Genomic DNA, 20,170 nt, shown 5'->3' with positions numbered 1-20,170 from the left:
CTAAGGTGGCACTTTAAGACCACAAGTTGCAGAGAAGGTGATAACCAGTGTTGCATAAGGAGTTTCCTCTCCTGGGAATTTTCTATAGGAATACAGACCTTATCTCTATTTCTATACAAGCAAGATGAAATAGAAAAATGAAACTTTCAAGAAACAACAAATACGAAAAATTTAAAGAAGCATGAGAAGCCTTACATGAATTGACAGAGCAAAACAAACATAGAAAACAGAACAAAGACAACTGTATACAACGTGCCCAGGGTCACACAGCTAGTAAGTGTCTGAGGCATGATTTGAACTCAGGGAGGTGAGTCTTCCTGACTCTAGGACCAGCATTCTATCCACTGTGCAACCTAATTGCCCAGTACAATGACCATCATAGTGTGATTAAAAAAAAACAACAAAACTTGAAAAGGCAGCCAATCTCACATTAATTGCCAAGGTTAATCTTTGTCCCTGGGAACAAGCGATCCAACATACTTCTCATACCTGATTTGAGAAATAGAGTGTTGGGACATCAATAAAACTTGAAAAAGAATTGTTAAATGAAATACGAAATCAGTCTATTTTAGGTTAGAATCAAATATTGGGAACAAAGAAAGATTCGTGTATGTGCGCGGGTGTGTGTTAGTTTTTCACTTTTGCTCTCTACATAGAATTGTTCGCTAAACTGTTGACTATGTCAACAACTTGACTGTTAGGCTGCTTTTAAAGGGAATTAAAGATAAAAAATACAATTGCATGTTTTAAAAAGGTAGTCACTTGATCTATCAACAACATAGTCTCATTGTGTATAGAACATTTAAGTAGGTGCTAGAATTTTTATTGTAAAATTATAAGTTACTATAAATATTAGGCAACTTTTTGTACAGACTCACACCTTTTTTTCAGTATAGGGAACCTGGAGTGTCACCAGAGCAGATTAGCAGCAGTTGAACTATCTTAGAGAATTGTCTTGGGCACTTTGAATGTCATAGCCCCATGACCAGCACTCATCCAAGAAAGATCTGTACCCAAATCTTGCCATCTCCAAAGCCAGTCCCTCTATTCACTGTGCCATTCTGAATTCATGAATACCTAAGCTATGACCCCTTACTTTATACATAACATCTAAAATACATGGCTGGAAAGAATAACACAGGGAAAGCAGAAATTAAGTCTGTTTATCAAAATCATTGGTAGTCAATATAAGTTCCTGGTTTCTCAAACCCTTTGCCAAATGCTTCTCATTTCTTTTAATAGCCAAATAATGTTGCTATGGTAACTTTCAATTTTAAAATTCTTGGACTTTGGCTGCTTAAATTCTTGGTTTTGATCACGTGCTATGGTTTGGGTATAGTCCATTTTTATAACTTTAAAAACATTTTCAGTTTCTTCAATATTTGGAATATGAACTGGTTGATACACAAAACACAAAACCGGAACATCTGCCAACACTCACAAATAAATAACAAAGTTTTCCCGAAATCCCTGTGATCAATACATTCAGATGGCAAGTTGGCAGCTAACTCCAATACATTTTGTTTATCCTGGTCTGAAGTCACAGAGAAAAAAATATTTTTTAAATTTCCTTTGGGCATTTCACCAGCAAATGCCTAATGACAGGGCCTGTAAGTGGTGATAGTGAGGGGATAGCAGAGCCATTGTCTGCATGGAGACACTAATACAGTCTTGGAGGGGATGAGTTTCTGCCTTTCCCAATATCCCTCTGAGTACAAGGGTGTTCCTGGAATAAGAGATAAGGTAGGGTCATAGATAAAACCCAGTGACCAATATTCCCCATAAAGTATTCTTGAGTTTCCTGAAATTGAGTCAATGCACACAGAAAGAACAACATAGATGATGCTGAGAATTAGTTGCACGCTTGCATCTCTCCTCCCACCTGAGGCTGCCCACACTGAATCCTGAACACCTAGCCAACAATGTAGTTAATATTTAGGGTGGTAAGATTGTGTCTTCTTTATGGGAAACTCTTACCGTGACTACTTTGTTATCCAGATACTTGTCTCAAACCAGGTGCTAAGGATCATTCTAGGCGAAGTCTATGTTACAATGTAGGAATTACAGTAATTTTACCTCTACGTGAGAATAATATGAAGATTCAAACCATTCAAAGTGTATTGGAAAAATAGTTCTTTAGAGCAAAGTCCTCAAGTTTTAGAACTAGAAGGGGTTGGACAGTTGGTCAATAGGATTTCAGGGATATAGTAAATACAAATTCAGCCACTTGGCCTTATAGATAACAAATCCACAGGTCAGAGAGGTGAAGAAACTTGCATATGGTAAAAAAGTATGTGAGAGCATAGGATTTTAGTTTTAGAGCTGGAAGGGACTTCAGAGGGACATTAGGGCAACCTCTTCCTTCATTTTACAGATGAAGACGATGGAGAAATGGAAGCCTAGAAAACTTAAGTGATTACCTAAGGTTTCAAAGGCAAAGTCAGAAAATCTATTTACACTATCTACTGCTTAGTGCTGTCATACTTGAGCATGAGGGGTAGGAATAAAAGGGAAAACAAATTGAATGAGGCTAAAAGTATTTCATTTTTAACCTTAAAGAATAATTAATGCTAAATATTACTTTTTTTTCAAATTTCCTGATGTAGAAAACTATGTAAATCTTGTAGTGACCCAAAGATTCTTCCTGAAACAAGATTCTCTCTCTCTCTCTCTCTCTCTCTCTCTCTCTCTCTCTCTCTCTCTCTCTCTCCTTCTCTGTCTCTTTGCCTATCTCTCTCCCTCCCCCTTTTCTCTCTGACTGTCTCTGTCTTTCTCTGTCTCTCTAGCTTACTCTCTGTCTCTGTGATTTGATGTCTATTTCTGTCTCTTTCTCTCTCTCCTCCCACTCTGCCTATGCAGATCATCTCAGATAAACCCCTCTTCATTGCCTTGGAGTCAAGATAATCTGAATTTTAGTTCTGCCTCTGACACATACTGGCTGAATGGCCTTAGAGAAATGACTTACCTTCTCAGTACCCCTAACAACTCACTAAGACCATAAATTGTAGAGCAGGTATTGATATGTATTGATAGAGGGAGTTTCCTTATCAGGAGTTCCACTCAAAGATAAAAATCAAAAGAGTATACTAAGATTATTCTTGCTATATTGACATTCCTTTTTTAAAAAATTAAGGTTTTATATTGCGTTAATACACTTTTTCACAGTCCCTAAATATGTAATGGCTCCATACTGCCTACTGAATAAAGTCCAAACACCATTTCCTGGTTTTGGAGGCCCTCAAAGTCATAGTTCCAAACTAGTTTTTCAATTTTACTTTCTACTCTCATTTCCTCCCCATTTCAACCACTGACTTTTCCCACTTTTTCTGTCATTCACTATTCCTAGAACTCCCTTCCCCTGTTCTGCTTGTTGAAATTATACCCGTCCTCCAAAACCCAATGTGAATGCACCTCTTCCAAGAAGCCTTTCATGGTCAAAACCAGGCAAAAATGAGGGGAAAGGGTGTTGGATTGCAAGTATGGAATGTTGCATTATTGTCAGATTCAGCATTATGGAGTTTGTGTGGTGTAGTGGAAAGCATGCTGAATGTGGAGTTAGAAGACTTGAGTTCAAATCTTGGCTCTGACATGTATTTGCATATGTGACCTTGGACAAATCACTCAGTCACTCTGAGTTTCAGTATCTTTATGTGTAGTTTTAAAGGAAATAAGGAAATGTGAAAGACAGGAGTGAGAAGAGAATGCATTCTAGAGGCTCTGGAAGGATAGCCTCTAGTACATGGGAGGGTCCTTTCTAAATTAATCATCTATGGAAGTAATTCCTATGGAGAACAGGTCAGTCATCCCCACCAACTCCCACCCAGAAGCAGGAAAGCCAGCTCAGCTGGAGCAGCAAAGGACCCGAGGGAGAGGCAGAAGGCAGCAGATCAAATGAGTCAGACTACTGCCCAGCCACTACCACTATATACCCTTAGTACTTGATCTGGGGGAAGGGCATAATAAGAAGACAGGTCAGCTAGAATTATATTTGAGAAAACACAGAGACTTTGGTCTTTTCCCTGACTATTGCGAATTGTAGCAAGCAATCCTTCATGTTTATTTTTGGAAATGTGTTAGCATCTCTCTCCATTCAATTTCTTCAGGGTTATGTTCTAGAGCCCATGCACATACAAGGCTATTATCCCCTATAGCATTCAGTTGCTGGTAGATTAGTATGCCCTAGAAATCTTACAAGTTTGTCAGTATTACTCAGGTATGCATGTATTCACTTTTTACTGTGAAAAGAGTTTTTTTTTTTTAATTCATGAACCTTTACAGCTTTCCTAGAAAGCAGAAAAGTAGTTATTTGTGTAACATGTAGGTAGTAAGATACACAAAGTTGAGCAGTCATCTGATGGGTCGTTTACACTTAGCAGGGACCGCTACTTTGTCATTCCTTCCTTCAGAAACTAAAATACAAGAAAATACTAAATAACAATGCCAAGAGTGAGACATGGCTGAAATGAGCAAACAGCAACACTGAAGTCAAGTGGAAAGAACACTGGTTCTCCTTGAGTAAGAGGAACTGGGCTCGTATTTCTCCTCCGGCACTACCTGTGTGACCTTGGTGAGCCAGTTGACTTCTCAGCCCCTGAGGATCGTTCTAGGTCAATGATGCCATGCTCCTAGAACTTTCCCCATACCTATTATTGGTGAAAATTGTATTGCAATTTCAGTACAACAGTCTTTCAGAGTTGAAAACTTGGAAAACAAATTCAGCATCTTCAGATACAACATCATACGCCTCACCTAGGACCCTTGGACACTGTTTGTGTCCACATTATGACCATCATGATTCCGTGGACTGATATATGCATCAGTACTGAAGGAGACTTTGGACTCTGTTTACCTAGAATTTTGCATTTTGAGGTCTGAGTTGAATCTAGTATCATAGACTTTTCTGTTCTGGACAGAAACTTTGAGGGTCTTTCCCTCCCAGATTGATTCTTTGCGAAGGAAAAACTAGGCCATCTTTTGTCTTAATTCCTACCTAGCCTTTTATCACTGAATGGGTGTTGCCTCAGACAAACTGAGACCTAGGAAAGACCCTAGCCTAAAAAGACCAAGATCTCTTACTACATCCTAGACCATTGATAGTTATCCGGACTTCTGTCTTACTTCTGGACTCCTATGACTCTGGAGGAGACAGTGAGGCTGATGACTTGGCATAGCTCTGCCTCACTTAAATACAATTCAAGACATCACTCTTCTGTTGCATTTGTCCTCTTCAAGAACGAAGGATGAAAAACAACCAAGTCAATTCAATTCTGCCAATATTGGCTCCCTCATCTGTGCAGTGTGGATAATGATAGTACCTACTTCACGGTTTTGTGTCTATTGGATGAAGTAATGTATATTTAAGGCAAGGTCTGGGGTCACTTTCCCAACCCATACACAACCTGAAAGGTGCAGTTCCTAGGGTATGCATAGCTGCATCTTCCCTCATTGCTAAGGGGTTGGAAGTTTTACTTTCTTTCTTTCTTTCTTTCTTTCTTTCTTTCTTTCTTTCTTTCTTTCTTTCTTTCTTTCTTTCTTTCTTTCTTTCTTTCTTCCATCCTTCCTTCCATCTTGCAACTTAGCTAAAGTTATTTATTATATCAAATAGTTCTTTTACTTGATTCTCTAGGATTCTCTAAGTATATCACCATACCGTCTGCAAAGCGTGATAGCTTTGTTTCTTCTTTGTCTATTCTAATTCCTTTAATTTCTTTTTCTTCTCTGATTGCTAAAGGTAAAGCTAATGTTTGGAGTTTCTAATGCTACTGCTTATAAGCCCCATCATCAGTTTACTTTCCCACTGATTATCAGTTGATATAAATTATTTGATCCTACTTAATTAGCTTTTAGAAATGAATATTTACTGAAGTGATATGGTAAGAATAACTGATATAAAACATCCCCTCAAACAGGGGACACATTCCTCCACAAGAACATACAAAGGTGAGGGAGAAGCGGAGTCAGGGTTGGAGAGCTTGTGTGGTAAAGAGGAAAATCACAGCTCCTAGTAAGTTGTATTGCTTTCTTTCCCCTCTAACCCCATTCTCCTTGGCAGGGTTCTGATGAAGTTCACCTAGAATATGGTCTACTCATACAGTACAGCTCCTAGAAAAGTCTGGAAATGCTCTTAATTCAGCGCTTCTGGTTTGTCCCTGCCTCCTAATCTGCATGCTACTGTCAGGAGGTCTATTCTGGGGACATTGCTAAGATGGCAATGGGATGTCCCAATCTTCTGATCTTTTGAAATTCACAAAATCATCTTCTGGCCAAGGAGGTGCAGAATATGTTCTTCATTAGCACAAAGAGCATCTACAAGGCTGAAGCCTTGGATGCTTTGTGGTATTGAAAAAAATCCAATGGAAAATAGAGTTCGGCCCGAGCATGTGAGGGACACCACTATTTCTGAAGAAAGGGGAAGAGTGGTACCTGATTTAGTTTCACAAAAAAGAACATTTCAGTGGATTTTGATTTTCAAATTTCTTCAAAAGATTATGTTACTCTGATTATGTTACACTCTGCTTTCCATTGCTCCATCTGAATAGCTGTCTGTCTGTCTATCATTTACCCCTGTTGCTCATCTCCATGAGCTCTCCATGAGGTGTCCTTAGTTACAGTGTCCCAATTCAATTCAACAACCACTTATTAAATACCTATTATGTGTGAAGTATTGGAGATACTAAGACAAAATGAAACTATTCCTGCCTCCAAAGATTTTACATATTTCTGGAGGGATATAATATATGACCAGATAAATAAATATAACATTATGAATCCAACTCCACTTCAGTAGAATTGGGTTCTCTGCAACTTTTGCTAGCTGGCACTAGAAAGTCTACCTAGGGACTTTCCAAGGATGCCATATTTAGTGAACCAAGGAAACTATGCCAAGCAGCAAGCATGATATGACCACAGCTTTAAGTCTAAGAACTTTTCAGGGACCCTGAATTCACTTCCAATTTTGGCCTTTTCTTGTGGTGTTAGAATGTTTCCTGAAAATACCCAGATGCCCATTTCTCATGCCCGACTGGTCACAGCCCTTGTGTCAAGAAATATAAGAAAGAGTAACTTCTGACCCTGACATGGTATTGATGCCCTCCAGCATCTGACTTGTGTTCAAAGGCTCACTCTTTCTACCTTCAATGAGGTGGGAGAATGAAGTATCTAGAACAATCTATAAAGCCCAGGTGGCCTTCCTCAGGGCAGTTCAAGGCTTAAGGGGAGCAGAGCCCTTGGCAAGACAGAACAGAGAAGAGTATATGGGGATAAGGGAGAGCATCTGAGTCAGGACTGAAGCAGTCAGTCAAGACGCACGATTATGCCCAGGAAAGAGAGCAAATATTTCTTAAATACCTACTATGTGCCAGGCACTATGATAAGCATTTTACAAATATTATCTCATTTGATCCTCACAGCAAAACCCATTTTGCAGATGAGAAGACAGAAACAGACAGAGGTTAAATGACATCCCCAGAGTCACACTGCTAGGAAGCGTCTGAAGCCAAATTTGAACTCAGGCCTTCCTGACTCCAGGCCTACTGCTCTATCCACTGCATTGTCTAGTTCTCTGTAGCATGGATAAGAATGACACAAGATAAAAAAATGTGAATAGATTAGAATCTGCACTAATGGAGAGAAATCCATTTCCATGAGTTCATGAACTTTCTGGAGTATTAACGTCATCAACATAATAAACATTTGTACAATACTTTACAACTGTCATCTCATTTGATCCTCCTAATAACCCTAATGAGGTGAGTAGTACAAGTGTTATTGTATTTACAGATGAGGAAAGTGAGACTCAGAGATGTAAAGAAATTTAACAAAGTGTGCGGATCTAATAGGTAGCCAAACCCAGATCTTCTGGCTCTAAAGAGAGTGCCATTTTCCTATTCTATGACTCCTCTTCTTTGGTTACCAAAATTGTTCTGGACTTAGTTCACAAAGCTAATATCAAAGCAGAGATTTGTCAAAGGTTTGCAGGATTCTTGAAATGCAGCTCACTCAGCTGGATAATTTAGGCTTCAAGGTAGGGGTTTATAGTAACCAAATTTATGAGGAGTTGTTAAACAGCCATTTGACTTCATTGTGTTGTAGAGACACTGGTAGTTCCAGTTTGAATCCTCCAGATGAGAAAGTGTGGGCATTTTCTTCCCTTTTCCCATTTGTTTTACAAAATCAACTTCTGGGTAACATTCAATTCACTCTGTTCCAGGAATATGTGTGCTTCCCAGTCCAGCCCAGTCCAGCCCACCCCCTACACCCCCAGTGCTGGTCTAAGAAGTGAATGTCACCTTTGCAACAACTTATCGGAAGCAAACAAGCTAGGAAAAGTTAAGCAACTGTTTCTGGGGCACCGAGCTGACAGGAGGAGAAGGGGATGCAGACTGTCTCTTGACCCTGTAAACATGACAAAGTCAATCATTAACTCAAACTTCTGAGGGCACTTAAATGGGAAGAAGAAAGCAGTGCAAGCTATCCTTCCAACAGAAGTTCTTTGCTATTCATTTCCACCCCCTGAGAAGATGCTTCCAGGGAGGATCTTCTGCCTGGTCCTGTGTGTAGTGGGCACTGCCTGGGTATGCTTCTCTTTATTTACTTTCTTTTTTTATTTCTATCTTCTTTCAGCTTAGCCCACAAAGACTTCCATAAGGGAGCTGCAGTTCTTGTGAGACTGGCCTGCAAACGTGAAATCATTACTATTTATCAGCTTCATAAATTTTCCTGCTTCAGACCAGTTAGAAACTTGGTGTTTCATGGCTGGGGACCCCAACTGCCAGAATGCAGTTTTCTAGATAAGCCTGACCTGTTCCTGGACAAAGGACTGGAGGAAGGACTGTAAAGATTCCAAGGGATGAATGGGAATGGGAGGGGGAGTGGAGGGAAGGTTTTGACATTCTAGTCTGGTCCAGAACAACCAAGTCTTGCAAGGATATTCGAAAAGTCAGGAAATGTCTGCCATGAATAACACCATCATGCTTAGACTCAGTAATTATAGTTAAGAATATTGGTTTTCTCAGACTTTAATGTTTAGTTTCCTACTTTTTGTTGCTTTGACAAGAAATGTTGTTTTTATAGTACTTTTTTGTAGAAATTTTTCACTGCCCTTTTTAAGGGAAATAAGTAATCTTTTAAAATATACGTATTGTGGGAAAAGAGTGTAGACACTTTGAGAATAACTTAAAATGAAGTAAGACCTAGGTTTAAGATCTTATACAATCTTTCTAGTTATACCACATGGGACAAATTTATTTAATTTCTCTGAGCCTCAGTTTCCTCATTTGTAAAAGGAGGAGAGGATAGGCTGAATCTGTGATATCCCTGGTGACTCCCTTGAGAATCAACTTCCTTTGTCACATTAGGTTTGTACCTTCTTTATAATTTATAACCTTAGACGCTTGCCTAGAGCACCAAAAGGTTAATACCTGGGGTCACAAAGGACTTGAATCAGTTCTTCTTGGCTCTCTATCCATCTCAGAATGGTATTTCTCATCCATAAAAATGAGGATAATGATGCTAATGCTGCTGGCCTGTAGTGAGAATAGAGGTTTGCAAACCTTGAAGTACCAGATAAATGTGAATTATTATTTAGTCAGAACGATGGGGAGTTGGTAAAATAGATAATGGTGTTTCAGAAGTAATGATAGTCTCATGAACTGACTATACTTTCTGAAAATTGTCAACCTTTTCTCCAGGAAATTGTCTAAATACAGAAAAGCTTCATGTGGCAATATTCCCAAAGTCTTTAAAAAAAGAAAAAAAAGTTATTATGTGTTTATCGATGAGGCACTCAACTCTCATTTATCCAAAGTCTGGTTTCTAGTGTTTCTTTCTGTTAGACAAATTCATTGCTTCTCTTTAAATGATTGGAAAAATCAGCTCTGGAGAAAGAATGGAGAGATCGGAGACGCTTAAATGAGCCAGTCAAGTTTTGCTGCTCAGTGTCTGGCTCTAGCCAAAGATGAAATAGCAGATGAAGTTGAAATTGTTAGCTAAAATGAGGCTTTGAGCAGTGGGAACTGAACATTGGATATACTGTCAGTTATAAGCTAGTTTTGCTAATCTCTCTCTCTTTCCTTTTTCCTTCTTTTCTAATATTCCCCCAAGGAGGGAGAGTTCCATGAAGTGGAATCTTGAGAATGAGAAACGAATGCCTGGTATTTTTAAAGGCATTTAAAAACTTAAGAAAGTTATAAATATAATGAGGCTTAGGTGATATACGGATTTCAATTACTCTTGCTTTCTGGGTCCTTCATTACTACAGATAATCAAGATTTGACTTTGTTGCCTTTAGATAACTTCAATTTGATGACAGGATTTTAATTGTTTCTCTGTTACTATTGTATGCAACAGACAAAAAAATCATAATGGCTTGCATCCCTTAACAAGTTCTAGGGAGCTGCCCCCAAGTTATAGGAATCAGTCTTTTTCCTGGGCATATTAAAACATTTCCAACAAAGTCCTCAAAAATTGAGTCTTAAAATAGAAATGGTGGAGCCCCACGCTTAGCTGTTACTTTTCAAAATGGAAAATCTCCATGTGAGAATTTTTCCTATCATGTTTTGAATCTGGGATCACAAATGTTATTTGTGGATCTGCTTTTAGAATTGAGTCACCCAAATAAAGTCCCACAGAGTGGCGAGCTTTTTATCCAGCTTTCACTACTCCAAAGCAGAAAATCTCAGATGAACAAAAATGTTGAAAGATGATTTTTGGACTCTGAATTGTCATGATAATCACATCTATGTCACTGGCATATGATGGATCAAGCTATAAATTCATCTTTAAAGCTTAGTAGCCTTGTGACTATGAATAAGTCATTTAACTCTTTGAGTCTCAGTTTCCATCTATAAAATCAAGATAATAGTACTTTTAGTACTTACCTCACAAAGTTGTAGTGAGGTTCAAATGATGTAATGTATGTAAAGTGATTTGTAAACTTTACAACTCTTTATAAATGCCTTCATCAATGTGGTCTTCATTAGAGGAGACTGCCTGGAGAAAGTTGGATTTGAAGGATGGATAGGGTTTGTATGAGTCAGGAAGAAGGGATATTCCAAGTGGGAGTGGGGTGGACCACAGGGATGGAGTGAACAAATACTTTGAAACAAGAGTAAGTATTGTGTTGGAGAAAAGTGAAGAGGTTGATCTGTCTGAAGTGAAGGATGTGTCTAAGAACTATAGATTAATGAGGCTGCTGGTACCTGGTGCCTGGATTTTATTTCTGAACTGGATGGTGACTTTGCCAGAGGGTGTAGAAGGGCTTGAGACACTCACCGGACTACCATTAGGATACTTCCGTAATCCACTTCCCAACTAAGCAGGAAAACATGTTGAAATGCAAGCTTACCCTTTCCAAAGCCTGTCTCTGTGTTTCTCAAGTCAGTCCACAAGATAGTATGGAACCATTCAAGTTTCTCAAAGTAGAAATAAAGACTATCTCTCCTCTCCAAAGCTTTGGCACCAGCTCCATCTCTCGCATAGTCACAAAGGGTGGCAACACCATTCTCCCCATGTTTTGCAAGCAGCATGCCACCAAGGTCACACCCTATCCCTAATTATTAATGCACATGGATAAGTCCAGCTGAATATTTCACCATCTCAGGCACTTTGCTTTTATTAAAAAAAACAAACAATAACTAGCATTTATTTTTTGCTTTGAGTTTGCAAAACACTTTACAAATAAGATTTTACTTTATTCTCCCAACAATCCTGGCAGGTCTGTCACTATTATCTCCACTTTAGCTATGAGGAAAGTGAGGCAGACAGAGGTTAAATTCCTTGCGCAAGATCACACAGCTGGGGCAGCATTGGAACTCACATCTTTCTAATTCCAGATCCAACATTTTTCTGCACTGCACCAGCCATATCCCTGGCATAGAATCACAGTTTGGAGCCTTTTCCAGATTATATCCACTGGTAACAACTTTTTCTTATTTGAAAATCCACTCTAATGTTGCCTTTTGATTCCCTACAGGCAACTAAAGATGAAGGAAGCTTCATAGCTGAAGGAGGAGGTGTTCGGGGCCCCAGAGTTGTGGATCGTGTCTCCTCCTCTTGCAAAGAATCTGACTGGCCCTTCTGTTCTGATGAAGACTGGGTAAGACAGTCCTTCTTCAATAATTGGGAAAGGAGATTGCAACCCTTTCTACCACTTGGCATCTAGTTTGCTGGGGCCAAAAAATTCCTCATCCTGTGGCCAACCCAGTGATGATCTTCACCAATTTTAGGCTATCCCTTGAATGCCAAAATACAGTTTATCAGCAGACCATACCTGGCACCTTCCAGCTTCATAGAACCTTACAAGAGTCTGTACTCTGCTGGCCTGGTCTTAAAGGAGCCACAGTCACCCTTGAACAATAATGAGGCAATAGAGGACCTTATTGTAAGGGCAAGACAAGGGAGAAAGGGAAAGCAGGCTAATACCTATACTTAAACCCTTACTAAACAAAGGTTTGGAGTATGCATCAGCAAACTCTTTTGTTACATTCCAGTAATTAGTGGTTCCTGGTTAGAAAAAGCCAAATGGAAAAGAGACAAGCCCTGAGAGTTCTAAGATAACCTCTCACCATAAGAATATCTAATCTACCAGTGGAAGTACTGGCCAAAGATATTTGAGTTTCAACTAAACACTACCTGCTGTGTGGTAACAAATACTTGATATCTAAATTCCAGGTATTACCCAGAAATGACCTAAAAGGTCTTTAGATTAGAAATTCTTAACCTTGAGTCTATGAACTTGTTTTAAAAAAAGTTTTCATAACTACATTTCAACATAATTGATTTCCTTTGTCATCCTGCGTATTTTTCTTTATGCATAAAAACATTAATCTGAGAAGGGGTGCATAGATTTTACTAGACTGCAGAAAGGGTCCATGACACAAAAGGAATTTAAGACCTTCTAAACTAGATGATATCTAGGTAGAACCTAGATATTATCTTTGGCCTCAAAGTTGTGTATGTCCCCTTCCAATGTTTCCAAGTGCACAAACCAATACTATGCTAAGCCAAGAAAATGCCAGATGAGTGGGGGGTGAGGGAGGCATGGAGAGAAGCAATGGGTGGTGGCTCCTGAAGGGGTAATGTATAGCAATAAAAAACATGAGGATTTTCCTTCTGACTCCACTGATGGTAGTTTGGGAAATTTTCATCTTACTTGTCCTCAACATGATTCTTTCTTTAACACCAAATAATTCCTTAAAAATAATTCTGTTTTCCCTGCCCCCTTTTTAGACATATAAGTGTCCTTCTGGCTGCAGGATGAAGGGATTGATTGATGAGACCAATGAAGATTTCACTAATAGAATCACCAAGATCAGAAACTTGTTGTTTGATTATCAAAGAAACAATAAAGATTCTACCTCAGTGACCAGGAACATCATGGAGGTTCTGAGAGGGAACACAGCCAGCGATTTTAGTAAGTATTTGATACTTAGATTTGGTAGCAACTAATACTTGCAATACAGAATATGTTACCTTGGATTTCTACATTTCATTTATTCTTTTAAAAACTAATGCATTGATGCAGATATTGTGTCTTGTACCTACTCTCTCAACACTGTTCCTGTGTAAGGTGGGATTTGCAGCTGTTACCTGTATACCACAGAGAAACTAAGGCACATCCACAGCTGTGCTTTGCTTGTGGGCGACATTGCAATTCACATGCTGGAGTGAGGATAATTTAGGTATATGATGTTCCCATTGGATTGGACTAAAAAAAGAATCTTATTTTTTAATCAAATTTTAATCCATTTTATTAATGTCAGTAGTTACCTATGAGGAAACTCCTAATCACTAGCTTAGTGTCTTTGAGAATTACTGGGAGACACCAAGAACCTGAATAATATACCCAGTATCACACAAATAATATACATTATAAAGGAATGAGCACTTAGTAAGCACCTATTACATGCTAGGCACTAAGCTACATGCTTTACAAAACTTATTTGATCTTCACAATAATTTGGGGGTGCTATTATCCCTATTTTGTGGTTGAGGAAGCTAAGGCAGACAAAGGTTAAGTGACTTGGTCAGAGTTACAGAGCTAGGGGGTGTCTCAGGCTGTATTTGAACTTAGGTCTTTCTGACTGTAGGCCCAGTGCTCTATCTAGAGTTTCTTATGGCTAGGTAAAATCTAAATCTGGGTCATACTGATTCTGAGGGCATTCCTTCTATCCACTATACCATGATGCCTTTTTGACTTTTGGCAATTATCATTTAAAATACATATGGAAACTGTGATTTTTTTTTTCTGGTAAGACTAGTAATTTCATCAAGCTGGGAACACACTTATATAATGCAACCAGGTCACTCAATTGTAGCTTTGAGTTGTGCAGAGAGGGAATGTTTAATACATGCTTTTTGAAAACTGTTGTGCCCTATGACCAACATGGCATAAGTTCCTCTCCAAATGGAGCAAGGTTTTTCCTCAGATAACAATCTATCATCTGGACCATACTTTCTACTTTGGTAAATAGAACTTGGTAGATCTAGAGCTCTCCCAAGCAGCCATTGAGTGTCCTGGGTTACTTCCACACCATGGTCAGAAACAGGAGGAGAATTCCAGTGGAATTTAAGCCATGTTACATTCCAAAAGTCACATGACTAATTGATATAGTTCTACAAGTTAACTCTACATGGCAGATTTCAACTAAATATCCACAGGTCTTTTTTTTTTTTTTTTAATGTAGAAGCATATTCTTCTGATTCTGGCTATTCTAATCAAGTCACTTAACAGTTGCTATATTGCTCATGTCTCCTATTTCAGATAATGATCATTCCTTTGTCCAAATATCAGAAGATCTGAGGAGAAGAATTGAAAGCTTGAAGCGCAAAGTGATTGATCAAGTACAAAATATTGTTTCTCTGCAGAATAACATCCGTAATCAGCTAGTGGAGATGAAGCGACTTGAGGTACGCGCCTCGTTAGTTTGGTTGCCTTGTTTCCAAATATCAGAAAGAGGCAATCATCCTCTAATCTCTGAAATCTTTCCAAACAGTTCACTTTTATGAGATGCCCCTTGGTTATTGCTTCCTATAGATATAGATAGATAGATAGATAGATAGATAGATAGATAGATAGATAGATAGATAGATAGATAGATACGATAGATAGAATGTCAGTCTCCAGCCAGAATAGCTAAACTAGACCCCAATTCATATTACATTACTGCTTAGTCTTAAGGGGGGTTCACTGAAAAACTCTAGTTCCCTAATGAGTCATGGGGTCATAAGATTTTTATTTGGAATAGAAACTAGAAACCTTCTAATCCCTACTATCCCATTTTACAAATGAGAAAACAGAGCCGGAGCAGTTAAGGGATTTCCTCTAGGTCAAATGGGTAGTAAGTGACAGAGAGTCAGGATTTGTATCCAGGTCTTTAATTCTAAATCCCATACTTTCCACTAAACCACAAGATCACAAGATTTTGACCTTAAAGGAATCTAGAAATGATCTAATCTAACTCCTTCCCTTTATAAATAAGGCAGGTGAGGCTAAGACAGGTTAATAACTTACTTGCCCAAGGTCATACAGACAGTGACAGAGGCAAAATTTGAACCCAGGTGCTTGTCTCCTTCCATGTGTTGAGTTTTTTTCATTATCTCATATTGCCGGAAAACTCCAGCTCACCTATTAAGAATTTTTTACTAGATGGACATACTGAGCTATTTTCATCATGCCATACTATCCGAAAACCCTAACTCTTTCAAGATTCTCCATTAGATGGAAAATGGAGAGTATTGTCTGGCACATTCATGAGTCAAGGAAATGAACATAGTCACATGAAAACTAGTAAACCATCTGGTCTTGGCCATCACAGCTCATGACCCTCACCTTCTATCTTTATTTTTTCTTTTCTCCTCTCTAGGTGGACATTGACATCAAGATCCGATCCTGCAAAGGGTCATGCAGTGGGTCTTTAGCACGTGAACTCAATATAAAGACCTATGAAGAGGAACAGAAGCAGCTTGAGAAGGTGGCAGCCGTCAACTTATACCCAAGCAGAGAGGTCCAGTACTTGCCCAACTTGAAAATGCAGATTTCAAAAGATCTGATTCCTGGGAAATTCAAAAACCAACTTCAGGAAGCTGATCCAGAGTGGAAAGAATTAATGGAAATGAAACAGATCCAAATGGTGTTGGAGATACCAGGTGGAGATAAGAATTCCCCAGCAGGTGCCTCACCTTCTGGAACAGACTCAGAGCCTGGAAGCACCAGCCCTGGAAGCTATAGACCAGAAAGTCCTGGGAGTGGAATTTCTGGAACCCAGAATCCTGGAAGCACTGGATCATGGCACAGAGAGAACTCTGAATCTGAGGGCTTTAGACCTGACAGCTCAGGGCATGGGAGCTATGGTCCTGGGAGCTTCAGGCCTGATAACTCAGGGCATGGGAGCTATGGACCTGGGAGCTTCAAGCCTGATAACTCAGGGCATGGGAGCTATGGACCTGGGAGCTTCAAGCCTGATAACTCAGGGCATGGGAGCTCTAGGCCCGCAAACCCAGACTGGGGTGATGAAGATTGGAGCAGATATGAAGAGTCATCATCGGTAGGTGGGAGCTCAAGTAGAGGTGGAGGTTTCCACACTGAAAAACTTATTTCTGGAGGAGATAAAGAGTTTGTAGTGAGTAACGAAAAGGTCCCCTCTGGTACCACCACCACCACACGCCATGCATGTTCCAAAACTATCACCAAGACTTTTGTGGGCCCTGATGGCAGAAAGGAGGTGACTAAAGAAGTGGTCAACTCAGAGGATGGTGCTGATTGCGGTGATATGCCAGATTTTAATTTTGAGTTTCCTGAGGGCGACTCATTATTTTTCACTGGCAGAGGTGGCCTAGATGAATTCCGTCGTCAACATCCCGATCATGCTAAATTCTTTGACACTGGATCAACTGGGACCAGATTCCACAGTTCAAGCAACCGAGGGGATTCTAGCTTTGTCTCAGAGACATCCCAAGGATCTGCCAGTAAGGTCTCAGGATTATATCGGGATGATAAAGACACTGATGGCCTCAGTTCATTAGGCATTGGGGATCGTGTCTTTTCCTCTCAAGGTAAAGGCAGTCTTAGTCACAGAACAGTAGAATCCAGTAGCAAGACTTTCAGCAAAGAAAGCAAGAGCTTGAAAATGGCGGACGAAGCTGATGGGACGACCCACAGAGAGGAAAGTACAGTCATCCAAGCACGTAGTAGCAAAGGAAGTCATGGTAGAACCCGCAGTGCCCGAGGTACCCACAAATTCTTCTGAAACCCCATTTTGAGCTAGCCCTCTCAAATACTTCCCATGCTAGCCCAGGTAGATACATCTAGCATTCAGAATGTACAGTGGTGAATGCCCCTTCCCATATCCCCCTCCCATTTCACTGATTAGTCTGTTGCTTATGCCTCAGGTGACATTTAGAACAGGTAGGATAATAGGGGAAAAAGCCACAAAAGTGTAATAATAAGTGATTTTAAATATCATCATTTCTGGTCTCATACCATTTACTATGATATTCAAATAAAGTCCTGGTTTTCCTCTGAGGAAAACCCTATGTGAAATGTTTCTTTTTTTTGCATTGGTTCTTACCCAATGTATATCCTGGGAGGCCGGGATCTGTTTTAATTCTCTCTGGGCCCAGGCCTGACTTTAGAAACTTGACTGAGCATAACTTCTGCCAACTAGCTCAAATTTTCTTTTTAGACTGTGATGATGTCCTGCAAATACACCCTTCAGGTGCCCCAAGTGGTCTTTTCAGTATCAAGCCAGCAGGATCCAGTAAGTTTGTTTCTGTTTACTGTGACCAAGAGACCAGTTTGGGAGGATGGCTTTTGATACAGCAGAGAAGTGATGGATCATTGAATTTTAACCGGACATGGCAAGACTACAAGAAGGGTTTCGGCCAGGTCAATGGCAAAGGGGAAGGAGAATTCTGGCTAGGTAATGAATACCTTCACTTGCTCACTCAGAAGGAGTCTGTCCTCCGGATAGAACTAGAGGACTGGGATGGGAATGAAGCGTATGCTGAGTATAATGTCCATGTTGGCTCCGAGGCAGAAGGGTATGTCCTACGGATTTCCTCTTATGAGGGAACTGCTGGGGATGCCCTGATTGAAGGTTCTGTGGAAGAAGGGACTGAGTACACATCTCATGCCAACATGCAATTCAGCACCTTTGATCAGGACAATGATCAGTGGGAGGAAAACTGTGCTGAAATGTACGGAGGTGGCTGGTGGTACAATAACTGTCAGGGGGCCAATCTAAATGGTATCTATTACTCTGGGGGGTCTTATGACCCAAGAGACAACAGTCCTTATGAGATTGAGAATGGAGTGGTCTGGATCCCCTTCCGAGGGTCTGACTATTCCCTCAAGACTGTTCGCATGAAAATCAGGCCTTTAGAAACTCAGTGAGCCTCTAGTGACCAGAATAGGAGGGAAAAGAAGACTGTTTTGTTGGTTTGTGTTGCGGAGTTGAAAAAGAAGAAGGCAGATAGAAGGAGGAGTTAGGGGGGACAGGTCTTTACGAGCCTCAACAAACCTCAGGTGCTATTTGATTTCCCCTTGTACTGTAGCTAAATGCAACTAAGACATATTTGTACTTCTAAAAATAAAGTCTTACGATTTTTCCCATCTCTAAAATAATCTTCAGAGTTTTTTTAAATTTCATCCTAAGTATGTTTAAGCAAAGTACAAACCAATTTCCTCCTCTGCCCAGGACCTAATGTTAGTCATCTCTTGTAGAAGGAAGGAATGATGATGATAGCGAGAATTTGCACAGCATTTTAAGATTTACAAAGCACTTTACACCCTTTATCTTTAAAACAGCCCTGGGAATTAGGTACTATTATTACTCACATTTTACAAATGAAGAAACTGAGGCTGTGTGAGGTTAAGTGATTTCTCCAGGATCACAAAACTAGTAAGTGTCTGAGGCAAGACTGAAACTCAGGTCTTCCTGACTTTAAGGCCCACAGCTATCCATTACTTTGATCTATGGTACAAAAGGTCTATTGTTTGGTCAATCTCCCCCTCCCTTCCCATATCTGGGACTAGAAGGAAGCAAAGCAGGCAGCTGTTGGAGAAAAAGAGAGCAGGACTGAATGTATATTAGGAGACACTTTCAAATATTAGGGATAGAGACTGGACCTCTTATTTCACTGATAACAAGATAGATGGCACAATGAATAGAATGTTGGATATGGAATTTAAAAGCCTTGAGTTTTATTCTACTGCAGACACACACTAGCTATGTGGCCCTAGATATGTCACAGACCTCCCAGGGTTGTCATGAGGATCCTGTGAGAAAACATAAGTAAAGCACTTTGCAAACCTTGAAGAACTTGCAGACACTTGCTATTATATGGGGAGAACAGCTAGGGGCTCAGTAGGTAAGAGCCTGGAATCAGGAAGACTCTTCTTCATGAGTTTAGATCTCACCTCAGATGCTCATTAGCTGTGTGACCCTGGGCAAGTCACTTAACCCTGCTTGCTTGCATTTCCTCATCTGCAAAATGAGCTGGAGAAGGAAATGGCAAACCAGCTCTTTGTCAAGAAAACTCCATGTGGGATCACGAAGAGTCAGACACAACTGAAATGACCAAACGATGACATTATATGGGGAACTTCCTTCTCTAGTAGCCTCAGGAAGCTTCCCAGAACACTTTAAGATAGAGAAACTTGATCATGGCCACAGATCCAGGATGTCTCAGAAGCAGGACTTGAGCTCAAGTCTTTCTGTCTCTGAGACAAGCTCTCTCTCCATTACACCATGTGAAAATCTTTTAAAATATGACATTTAAAATAAATGAACCTATTCTAATGCCAAAAAATCTTGCTCTCCAGGGCATACAAGTATTTATTCAATGATAAGTCAAATTACATATGTTTTGTAGGGGTCGGGAGTCAAAAGTGAGTTCAGCTAGCATAATTTAAAGAGACAGCTTTAGGTTCCAAATGACCACAGTTTTTTATCAGCAACTATTTTCCAAATTCTGACATACAATGGATAAGGGCTCTGACGCAGCATGAGTCATGACCCCAAGCCAACACAGACTTCCCAGAATACCCTCACTAAAAAGAAATGAACCAGGATATAAATAAAGAAGAAAGAATTAGGCCCAAACACTGGGTGGCCTTCCCCAACCTGTTCCTCCCAACCTCTTCCTCGTTATCACATAGCAGACAACAGCT

At 39.9% G+C, this 20,170-nt stretch overlaps 1 protein-coding gene across 1 annotated transcript; it reads left to right on the top strand.

The window, feature by feature from the left end:
- Positions 1 to 8,463: 8,463 nt before the first annotated feature.
- FGA (fibrinogen alpha chain) lies at positions 8,464 to 18,622 on the top strand. The gene is made up of 6 exons (XM_072621311.1): positions 8,464 to 8,573; positions 11,972 to 12,094; positions 13,228 to 13,411; positions 14,762 to 14,907; positions 15,864 to 17,226; positions 17,682 to 18,622. Exons 1-6 carry the CDS (start codon positions 8,520 to 8,522, stop codon positions 18,389 to 18,391), a joined length of 2,580 nt encoding a protein of 859 aa, XP_072477412.1. The 5' UTR covers positions 8,464 to 8,519; the 3' UTR covers positions 18,392 to 18,622.
- Positions 18,623 to 20,170: the final 1,548 nt, after the last annotated feature.

This window comes from Notamacropus eugenii, chromosome 6, assembly GCF_028372415.1.
Source record: "Notamacropus eugenii isolate mMacEug1 chromosome 6, mMacEug1.pri_v2, whole genome shotgun sequence".
NCBI classification, from domain to species: Eukaryota; Metazoa; Chordata; class Mammalia; order Diprotodontia; family Macropodidae; genus Notamacropus; species Notamacropus eugenii.
This window is presented reverse-complemented; position numbering and strand designations above follow the sequence as displayed.

What these genes read in the sequence shown, in the direction of transcription:
- FGA (XM_072621311.1), top strand. Translation starts at nt 8,520, where the DNA reads ATGCTTCCAGGGAGGATCTTCTGCCTGGTCCTGTGTGTAGTGGGCACT. An exon ending in GTGTAGTGGGCACTGCCTGG is followed by an intron (nt 8,574 to 11,971) that starts GTATGCTTCTCT and finishes GATTCCCTACAG; the next exon opens with GCAACTAAAGATGAAGGAAG. An exon ending in TCTGTTCTGATGAAGACTGG is followed by an intron (nt 12,095 to 13,227) that starts GTAAGACAGTCC and finishes CCCCCTTTTTAG; the next exon opens with ACATATAAGTGTCCTTCTGG.